Source organism: Perna viridis, chromosome 4 (assembly GCF_037379345.1).
Source record: "Perna viridis isolate PV_CMFRI_1.1 ecotype Kerala chromosome 4, ASM3737934v1, whole genome shotgun sequence".
Classification (NCBI taxonomy): domain Eukaryota; kingdom Metazoa; phylum Mollusca; class Bivalvia; order Mytilida; family Mytilidae; genus Perna; species Perna viridis.
Window position 1 is genome coordinate 14313393 of NC_142448.1, and position 11091 is coordinate 14324483.

At 33.3% G+C, this 11091-nt stretch overlaps 1 protein-coding gene across 1 annotated transcript; it reads right to left on the reverse strand.

Moving 5' to 3' along the window:
* Positions 1-124: 124 nt before the first annotated feature.
* Positions 125-10965, reverse strand: LOC148618977 (putative chitinase 1). Its single transcript, XM_088578432.1, has 9 exons — positions 8929-10965; positions 6046-6113; positions 5342-5561; positions 4650-4902; positions 2865-3013; positions 2306-2423; positions 1728-1898; positions 1288-1404; positions 125-891 (listed from the first exon to the last, which is right to left on the reverse strand). The coding sequence occupies exons 1-9, from the start codon at positions 9018-9020 to the stop codon at positions 493-495; spliced, it is 1587 nt and encodes a 528-aa protein (XP_088434558.1). The 5' UTR covers positions 9021-10965; the 3' UTR covers positions 125-492.
* Positions 10966-11091: the final 126 nt, after the last annotated feature.

The following is an 11091-nucleotide window of genomic DNA, read 5'->3' on the forward strand; positions in this document are numbered from 1 at the left end:
TACATATATGCCCATGTACCAAAAAACAGTACATAACAATAAAAATCAGCTGATTTGAATTTGTCATGAAGCACCTGTGACTTAGATATTTATGTGTAATTCTGGGATCCCCTGTGTTTTGTAGGTTACTTAATTTTGGAAAAAACAAATTTTACTGAATGTATAACAGTCAAATACATCTTCACAAATCTAAACATATCTTGTAAATTAATTGTTAAAGCTATGATCAATTTGAAAATGGAATAAAACGAAAGAAGGGAGTGATAAAATTATCAGTGTTGGTCTATTCTAATTTAAACATTTTTTGCAATGAAAATCTATACATCACATGGGCACCATGAATTAAATGCATTTTATTTAAATAATTTAACAGTTTTTCATGGTTTTGCTTTGTTAAGATGATAAACCTTAAAAATTAATACCTGTATCACAAAAATGACTTCTTAAGATCATAATCACAAGAATGTTTATTCACAAAATAAATGACAAAGATCACCAAAAGAATGGTGCTTTTGTAGTCACTGGTGTTGTCGTCTGCTGCCCATTCCAGCCATGGCGACCAGGTTTATACCAGGGATTATTTGCCACAGGTTGAGGATGAGATTGTGTCACTGGTGCACGCCAACTTTTTGTTACCGGTGCCTTCCATACCCTTGTTTGTTGTGATCTTAAAGTTTCTTCGGCAATATATATTTGTTGTGTTGTCAGAGGTGGCTTTGTAGTGTAGAGGTCATATTGTTGACGTAGTAGCTTGTACCTATCATATGCATGTAGACCTTGTAATACAGCTGTCATTAGTGGATATCTTACACCACAGGAACCAATGTAGTCATCCATATCTATTGACCAGATATATACACCACCTAATTGGTTGTTTCTTACCAAGGCTGCCTATGAAATATTATGGAAAGTTCAAGATCAAAGGCTTAAAACTATTACTCTTATGCACTTCACATAATAGATTTTTTTTAAAAAGTAGAAAAAAAAATATTGGTAATTTTTAGGCCAAGAAAAATATATGCCTGTTTAAGGTAATCAACATTAGTGTACTGTAAAATCTGCTGACAAATAATTTGTAAAACTTGTCCATATCTTTTCCTGATTTTAACTTAAATAGTAAGTTGGTCTAAAATTTAATTTGTATTTTTGTAGTTTTATATGAAAATTGTTTTTCCTATTTCAAAAGCTGGCCATTTTTCTTTCCTCAATATTAGATTGATAGTTAATTTTTTTCACTTTACTAAATAAAGTATGGGAAAAAGACATTTCTTCAAAATACATGTATACCTTTTCTTGAACACTGACAGGATTATCATAGCTTATCCAATCATAACCAGACACAAAATAGGGCACACCACCAAACATCTGTTCTGTAAAACCTCCATGTTTTATCACATGACAAAGCTACCAAATAGAATAAATACAATGGATTATCATGCCCATAGGGAACAGCATTGTACTGGAGTAAATAAATTAGAATGGAAACTAAATTATAGCTAAAAGGGTCTTGAGAAATTCAGGTTGGATATGATTCTTTTGCATTCCAAAAGTATATCCTATGTAATGCAAGTTGGTAGGTTTATTTTTTCGTATCACCATATCTGTTAGCTCATTATTTTAAAGTGTTCACATTGACAATGTTGTAAAACCTCAAGTGAAGTCAAATTAAAAGACTAGATGAAAGGAGATAAAATTCTGTGAAAAGCAGAGGTAGATAATCCCTTTACATTTCTGATAGGCAGACCATCCCCACCATCTGATCCAGGTCCTACAGCAAGAGATCCTGGTTTGGTGAAATTTCTATCCTGTAATCTATATGATCTTCCAAAGAAAGGGATCCCCAATACCAGTTGTTGCTTTGTAAGACCTAGGTTTACCAAGTCTCTCATCAAAGAATTCTACAGAAAAAAAATAAAGCCATTTATCATTTCTTTGAACTATCCTCTTGAAAAATTGCAAAACACACTTGCAAAAGTACAGACATGAATATTTAGTAGTATGTTTTAAGGACTTGTGCTGAAGGTTTTACATCTCTAAAGGTTTAAATTGTATTTTGTAAATAAAAAAGGCATAGTTTTAGTGTTCCATGAGTCAGTAGCATTTTAGTACAATCCAACAGGCATTTGTTTTGATACAAATGTATATTACAGGGACTTTATATTACACACCCTGATGTTATAAGCAGTTTCGGCACACATATATAAATCCTAAGTAATGCAGGTACTAGTGGCTTGTTTTGGATATATAGTGATAACACAAGGTAATATGTAATTGCTATCTGTTGTAATAAAAGCCTTATACTTACAACGTTTTTTATCCCAAGTCCATTTTGGTCAGTCAGAGCACTGTGTGGATAGGCTTTCATTGGTTCATCCCAGTGTCCGTAAAGGTCATACAGTTTGATATTAATAAAATCGACAGATCTGGACAAAAGACAAAATCATCGAAGTTGCACTGATGCATGGTTCTTTATTCTTTTTATATTCAAGGCCATGAAATGACATTTTTATTCTATCGAAAACGTATAATTCACTTGTTCTATACGATGGTGTAAGGATGTCCCGTAACTTCCACAGAAAAAAAATCGTTTTAATCTTGTGTTTGATCTCCGAATTTTTACAATTAAGAAATAGACACAAGAGGAAACAACCATTTGATTTTGAGGGGACCTGGCGAATTAAATGGTGTCAGAATATTTTTTAATTATGCGGGTTTGAAAATCGGGGCCAAAATCAGCGAGGCATTGATGACAAGGAAGATAAGACAATTGCCCTATTTACCATGTGAAACTGAAGGAAATTGTTAATGTTAGAATAGTTATTATCTATCCCTAGGTGGTCTAAGTTGGTTTAAATGTAATATACCTTGAAATTCTCATTATATCATAGGATTTTTGTAACATTATTGAAGTAGGTACGACACAAATTGAGAGAAGTAAGCCCTGGTTTGATGGAACAATATCTTCTGGCTCTTCCGCGATTGGTACTCCGGCCTTAAATTCTGTGTTTAACACCTACGAATAGAATAAGATTAGAAAGCTTACTTTTAAAGATTTTGAGGGAGTTTTTTTGTCGGGAACAGAAAACATACATCATCCCAAAGGCATCTTCTATGTGTTTTGAACAGTAACATTAGGTACACTTAACGTCAAACCAATACGACAAATGAAGATATTCTACCCTTAAATGTTGCTCTCAAAAGCTAATTATGTATATGCCAAACTCCATCTTAATACATGTACTTGTATTATTTACTATCTCAGATGTTAATTACACTAAACGCTTTCTCTGTTATCAACCATACCTCAGTGAGTCCGGCGTATCTTTTATTTTTACTTATCTGTGTTATCAAACCTTACCTCTGTGAGTTTGGCGTATCATTGCTTATCTCTGTTATCAAAATTGTGGTATACTTGCTTGTTTTTTGTAATCAAACCTTACCTCAGTGAGTTCGGTGTATCTTTGCTTGTCTCTGTTATCAAACCTTACTTCTGAGAGTTCGGCGTATCCTTGCTTGTCACTGTCAATAAACCGTCCCTCAGTGAGTTTGGCGTATCTTAACTTACATGTGTTATCAAATCTTGCCTCTGTCAGTTTGGTGTATCAATGCTTATCTCTGTTATCAAAGTTTGTCATATCCTTGCTTGTTTTCGTTATAAAAAAACTTACCTTAGTGAGTTTGGCGTAAATTTGCATATGAGTGTTATCAAACCTTACATCAGTAATTTCGGCGTATCCTGCTTATCTGTGTTATCTAATTTTGACGTATCATTGCTTACATGTGTTATCAAACCTTACATCAGTGACTTTGGCGTATCCTTGCTTATCTCTGTTATCAAATTTTGGCGTATCTTTGCTTACACGAGTTTTCAAACCTTACCTCAGTGACTTTGGCTATATATGCTTATCACTGTTACCAACATTTGGTGTATCTTTGCTTACATGTGTTACCAAACCTTACAAGTTCATGATGACGACCATAAAAACTCTATAGTGATGAATTCAATCTTGTAGCAGCATAACCCTGTTCCAGAAGCGTAATTGTAAGAAGTATAGCGCGGTACAAAAAGTCTGCTTAGTTACGGCAAGCTCTTTTGCAGGTGCTGAAGGGATGTTGCCGCAGATGAAAGAAAAGTTGACAATACATATGAAAAGTAACCGCTATTTTTATATAGACTGGTCAATAGTTTTCCTTTACCATCGACCTTTAAGTGTGGGTCAAGATATGATGCTGGCTACACAGTGTCGGAAGTGTCCTTTATCTCAAGTTTTATGGGGTACATGCGATGTATAAAATCCCGGAAACTAGGATTGTATAGCGACAACACGTCATCTATATAGCTGAAACTGATATTAAAGCATCTAGCTAAATGATGTTCCTTCTTTTGGATCAGATCAGCTATAAAGTCATCCTCGTAGGAGTGAAGGAATAGGAGCACAGTTTGTTCCTATTAGAATGCCGACCATTTGTTGAAAAACGCATCCACCACACTGGACAAATATGTCGTCAATAAAAAAATTCCAGCATCTTGAAAATATCTTCTTCGGTATATTTGGAATATCATTTTTTCACAAAGTATGGGGAATCTCTACCAAGAAATTTTGTCAAAGTTTGTCATATCCTTGCTTGTTTCTGTTGCCAAACCTTACCTCAGTAAGTTCGGCATATCCTTGCTTGTCCGTAGCAGGACTCCCCCTTGTTGCTGGATACTCCCAGTTCAGATTTAAACCGTCGAAATCGTTCAGCTGCAGGTATTGAGCAGCCTCTTCGGCAAATGCTACCATGTTTGACCTTGAAGATACTAATTTGCTCCAGAGTCGTGGGTTCTGTTCCCAACCTCCTAAAGATAGCATTACTCTTAAGTCTGGATTTTTTGTCTTTAATTGTGTCAAGGCCTTGAATCTACAAGAAAATAGAGTTTTTTTTGTTAAGCATTAAGTGGTTTTGACCTACATAATTTTTATGACAACGATCTCTGGTTCATTTTAATTTGAAAAAAGGATTGTAAACAAGAGCCTTGTCCATATGTTCTCATCTTTTGTATCTACCTCTTCTTCCTCTTTCTATTATTTTTTTTTATTGATTTCAATCAAACTGACTCATTGTTAATATTGATATTTGCAGTTGAGACATTCATTCTACTTAACCTTTTTTGCATTTCGTTCAAGGGCTCAGCACGGACTTTGCCTTATCGGGAAAGTAAAGAGTATCGCATGGTATAGGCGGTAAGTTATTTTAATAAAACACGTGCGTTTATTACAATATACTTACTGATTAATAAATTTCGATTGTATAATCAACTTTGAATACTAAACGTCTTCAGAGATAAACTTCAACTTACTGGTGAAAATGTTCATAACCCTCTGGTAGCCCTATGCTAGTGCCATTCCCTGTTAGGGTGGCAGAAGCATAGATAATGTGGGTACAGAGGAAGGGATCTATATTTGTAGGTTTCAGAGCATGGTCTATACCGTCTCTATAAATGGAACTACCACTAAAGAAACACACTCTGGCAAAGTTACTACCGGAAACGTAGTTATGTAAACTACTACAGCCAACATCTGAATTAGAAAAATGGTGTTTATCAGAAAAAAAAAATATAATAAATAAATGTTAAATGTTGAACCCGAAATACTTTGTTTCTGATATTTAAATTATTATTATGATATCATTATTTGCCGGCATTGTCGTTCATTACGGCATCGATGTGTAGCTCCCACTCTATGTGAAAAAAAATTTAAAGAATTTTCATTTGAAAAATCATGTCAAAAGTACCTTTCAAGTGAGGTTATTGTGTTAAATTAAAGTAAATAGTTCATAGATGATAGACTAATCTTTTTTTTTTCAAATATTTTATACTAGTATATCAATATGTCAAAAAGTGGCATTTACTCAATGAGATAATGACAACCTTTGTGGTTAATTATAAAATCTGGACAAATTATAGACAATGAAAAATGGTAATCAATGCTGTATTATTGAAAATTTATGACGATCTCTTGTTAAAAATATTTGATCTTGTTAAATGATTGAGTGAATACACACCTGTTATATTGATAGCCACCATCACTAACATAACCAGTGTGATATACTTGGGCAAACCCATTTTGAGACTGTAATAAAAGAAAATTGTGCTCTCACCAAAAGTTAAGTTCTACAAAAGTTTAGGTTGATCTTTCGTGAGAAATATGTACTGAAATTTACGTGTTGATTTACTTTGCTTCAGTTTTTATACCACACCACGCGATGTGGTGAGGTATTATCTGATACGTTCTGAAAAGTTGCTTGCCCCAGTCTGTCCCCTGACGTTCTCCAGATGATAACTTGAGAACAGATCAATGGATTTTTTTAAACTTCTTTTCACACTTGTTTTAGGATAAAATACAAGTTCAATTTTAAGCAAAATCGAAAATTTTGCCATTTTGAACATTTTACAACACCCCTTTGTGCTTCATAACGTGGTAGGGTATCACTTATTGTTCAATGCCCTACTTTTTCTGAGATGTAGTGTCTTCCATTTCTTCATTTACATCACAGGTACTTGGGATCGGGTTTTATTTATTTATTTATTTATTGTTAAAAATAAAATAAAATACGAAATTATGTGTAAGAAACAGCCAATATTGCACTTATACTATCCATATGAAGTTTTCTGATATATGGGGATCGACTGGTATATAGGACGCAGAAGGTTCTACGTCCTATATACCAGTCGACCCCCCCATGTATCGACCCCAAGTACCTGTGAATTTCATAAATAATTGTATTTTATTCTGTTCTTTACGTGGTGTATGTAGATCTGTTTCTTGTTATCACGTTTATGTATACTCATACAACGTATAATTAGGCGATGGCGGGCTTGACGACCTCTAAAATTGCTGAAATACTTTAGGTCATGTACCCTGGATTTTGATGCCTCAGAATTATCCTACTTTTGAAGCTACGATATTTTTGCCAATTACTATTTTTAAAATACAAGTACATTCTAACTTTACTGCTGTTTATTGCAGTAAATTAGACGCCTATTTCGATACATGGAGAAAACTAACAAAAAGTTTAGTATGAATTGTTGAAAATCAAGGAGTTTAACAATTCTCTGCATATGATAATGTTTATTTATTAAAATCAGTGCAAACTATTTCTCTCTTGACTCGATAGATAGATAGGCCAAATAATCGTTACAACTGACGGCAACAGTCAGCTTTGTCTTTATGTTTTTCTTTCCTCTTCAATGAAACAATATTATTAATATAAGTTCTTTCCTTCACATTCTCTCTAACCATTCTTTATGTGTTATGTTAATTTAGAATATGTCATAGTCCTTAATTAAGTAGATAAAGATGGATTTTTCATGTAATTTTTGTCGTATCCTTTCGTCAGGCTTTATTTTACATTAAAATAAGTTCAAAGTAAAGTAGGAATCGTCCCAACGTTTAAGTTTTGTTGTCCCTTGTTCGTTCTTTCATTTAACATTTTTTAAAGTAACAAATTTCGATCCAATTTCTGATAAAATGTAGACTCTTACCTTGACCGAAAATTAGGATTTCACAAGAAAGGTCTGTTCACCAATGATTGTCGTTACTTACAGATTCGACGTGTTCACTTTGACTTGATATGGGTTATTTAGTTGACAAGTAAAATTGAAGTAATTTGCATACATACAAATAGAGACATTTGATAACTTCATTTATTTTTTGTTTCAAAGTTATTTTTTCTTTGACATTCATAACTGCAAAAATTGAACTTCCAGAAATGTTAATGAATATTAAGTTGAAACTTCTTTGCTATAAAAAGTAAACAAATATAAAAAGTGGAGATGCATTAATGTTGAAGTAATTGGTAGACCATGTTTAACTTCAATGTTTTATTCATGTTTTAATACCGTCAAGAAGGGAAGTACTGATCAGTTTGTGGTTTGGACTTAATTTAACAAGATCAGTGGTTCTGAATATCATGGACGTGCATTGTGATAGGACATGATAAACATCGAATATTTGTTGTTTTCTAGCTGAACATGTAGATCTATGATGGCAGGATTACTATACTGCAGTTAAAAAGTTAGGAATCTGTTTTGTTTTCTTTCAATTTTTGCGTAATTTAATATCTCTGCTGACGTGCAAAACATACATAAAATGCGATAAAAACTTAATTGTCACAGCCATTTTTTCTAGCTACTTTGTTTTCAGTCTTCACTGAACGAAATAGTTAATAATCACTTGAAAGCGAAGTTTACATCATATAAAGGAACCGTTTAGTATTTGATGTAATCTAGCAGAGGGGACATTTTCTTTGGCTGAAATTATTGATATTTACTTAAAAATGAATCAATATAAAAAAACATAAATCAGTTAATATATAAATCGGCGATCACAGTACAATGGCAACCAACAGCTGAAAGATCATGCCCCCTTGCTTGGATTTAACTAGGAAAGAGGTGACCTATATCAGTTCTAATTTTTTTTCAATACCCCCTAATTTCTTTCCCTCTTGAAGTTCAATAAAGAAATGTCCCTGAAATACATGTATATGATTTGATTAAGTGATGCTGTATGTTCATACATTACTTGGAACCTAAAAGTATAATTATAATTTCTATGACGCTCAGTTTGATAATCATTAAATCGTATAACGAATACAAGTACAAGCTTGCTCACCAATATCATTTCTATATTTTGAAGTTCAGGATTTGTTTCCAACATGCTGGAAGTTTGTGTTGTAGGTCTTTTGGGATTTATAAATCATATCTAACGCTGAAGGAGTTGAGGGTATTCACAACTTAAGATAGTCCATGAAACAAAGTTTGCATTGATGGGCAATAAATTTGGCTTTCACATTTTAAGTCATTGGTCAAACAAAGGCCTTTAAATCGCATGTCAAAAAAATGATCAAACTTTCATAAATTCTTTATCACATGATGCCATTTTTCACCTCTTATTTCGAATTTCCATCTGGATGACGTTTGTGGATTTTTCTTGATGCAATGCATGGACTTTGTCATCGGTCGATATGGGTTGGTCCATCTTCTACTCCACACCTCCTCTGAAACTACTGAATAGAATTTAATGAAACTTTCATGTTTTTAGCAAGTAATGCCATTATGCACATCTTATTTGGTTTCTGGGAAGTGGAGGGGTATCATTAAGAAGGCATAATTTTCTCACAGTTTTAGACGTATAATTATTTTTTTGTTATTAGATTAAGACATCGCAATGGCACAGTTTATTGATTTACACGCATTTTGTACTTTTGTATGGGAAATATTTCATGCAATTCAGGACTTCAAAGTGAGCACGCCACCCTGAGACCATTTATGGGGGAAATCAACCGATATGATAGAAGTCGACCGGACATTATTATTCGTATTAGTATTTCACTTATATATGTGCATCTTAAAACATATTAGTGCGTTATTGCAACCCCCACTAAATTAACAAAAAATGTAGTTTCAGGACCGTTCATTATTTTGCTATGCACATTAGACCGATAGTTTTTGATTTAAGATTAACAATCACCGTTTTTGTAATTTTCCGGCTCCTACCTTTTTTAGCTGACGCTATTGAGAATAAAAAAAAGATGAGAGGAAAGGGCGATTTGTCGCCACTTCGCATTAAAAAGATCATGAAGACAGAAAAACATAAAACAGCACAAGACAAGAAAAGTATTGCACACTACTATCGCTACGACCATTTTTAGGAATCAGTGTAGGGTCAGCGTGTCCAGGTGATCACATCACTAATATGATTGTTTGGGAGTCAAAGGTCAGCAACTAGTTAAATAACATGTAACAGCATTTATGATTGGTGGAATATTGCATACAGTTATACCTTATAAACTGCAAAGCTTTTGTTTTTTTTTTTTAAACATATGTAATGGTTGGGTAGTACTTTACGGTTAGGTCAGTTCTGAAAATTTGGTCTCATTTGGTTGGAATAAAAGTGAGTCTGCAAAGAAATTTCAAGCGTTTTGTCATAAAAAAATACATATTTTTCTAATCCTTGGTAATCTAGTAATTTAGTGATTATTGCTATAAAATCCAGTAGCCATATTAACATACTTAAAAAATATTACTGAGTATAAGTACCAATAAGGGGTGCCTTTCCAAAACAAACAGCCTAATGCAATGTTTTATGAAATATCAGGCACTTCGACACTAACACCGGATGAAAAGCATGCGTGGAAAAGGGGAAAAATAACAACACCCTCTTCGATTCATTTTCACGCAATTTTAGTTCGTATTTTGAAAATCAGCCAGCTGATGCTAAGAATAGAACCTATTACGACAGGAAACTGAAACGTTCCGGGTACAGTTCTTCAATTAAATTACACCTGTTTACCATTACATATATTACATCTCTCTATGTATATATACTTAACTGCATTTAAACAATATATCCACCAAATTTAACTTTTAATTTTAAGTTTTATAAAACTTGGTGTGAGAAACAGTGCGCCTAAATGTAACTGTATAGTGAATCCAAAGTGCAGAATAAACAAATTAGATGTCGAAAAGGGAACCAGTGCGTGTATTTTGTAGTGAATCTAATAATGCTCACCGATCTTGATCGGTAAGCAATAATATCCAAAAACAATATTGAACATTTTATAGTTTTATGAAACCATTTGCATCTTCGGGTCTTAATTTTTTCCTTGATTTGAATTTGACATTAGAGTTATCTTTCTTCGAATATGAGAATAAGAGTTTTATTCGCTGTAGGATTAAGATTATGGGGATCTGGATAAACATTTAAATATCAGTTTAATAATACTGTGATAATTTGTAATTTAGCATGTATTACATATAACACAACGTGGCTTGGTATCATTTAATGCCCCTTTTGGATATAGTGCCCACTTGTCCGTTCATCCATCATTTTTTTGTGGTTTCTGGGTGATATTTAAAGTATGGCTTGACCAAATTCGGTCGAAATTTAACATAATGCTGTGGACAATGAATTACAGTCCAAATTTAATTATGATGTATATGTATTAACGGTTCACGAGTCTTTTTCGTTTCGAAAATGTGTAATATTGATAATGATACAGAGTAGATATTGTGTATAAAGGAATCTTCATATGAAGCTTTAAATTACC

Bases quoted from the DNA above. Each gene is read 5' to 3' on its own strand.
- LOC148618977 (XM_088578432.1), bottom strand. From the start codon at position 9,020: ATGGACCAACCCATATCGACCGATGACAAAGTCCATGCATTGCATCAA. The intron at 5,562-6,045 runs GTGTGTATTCAC...TTTCTAATTCAG, and splicing joins GGTGGCTATCAATATAACAG to ATGTTGGCTGTAGTAGTTTA. The intron at 2,424-2,864 runs GTATATTACATT...TCTTTTGTCCAG, and splicing joins GATATAATGAGAATTTCAAG to ATCTGTCGATTTTATTAATA.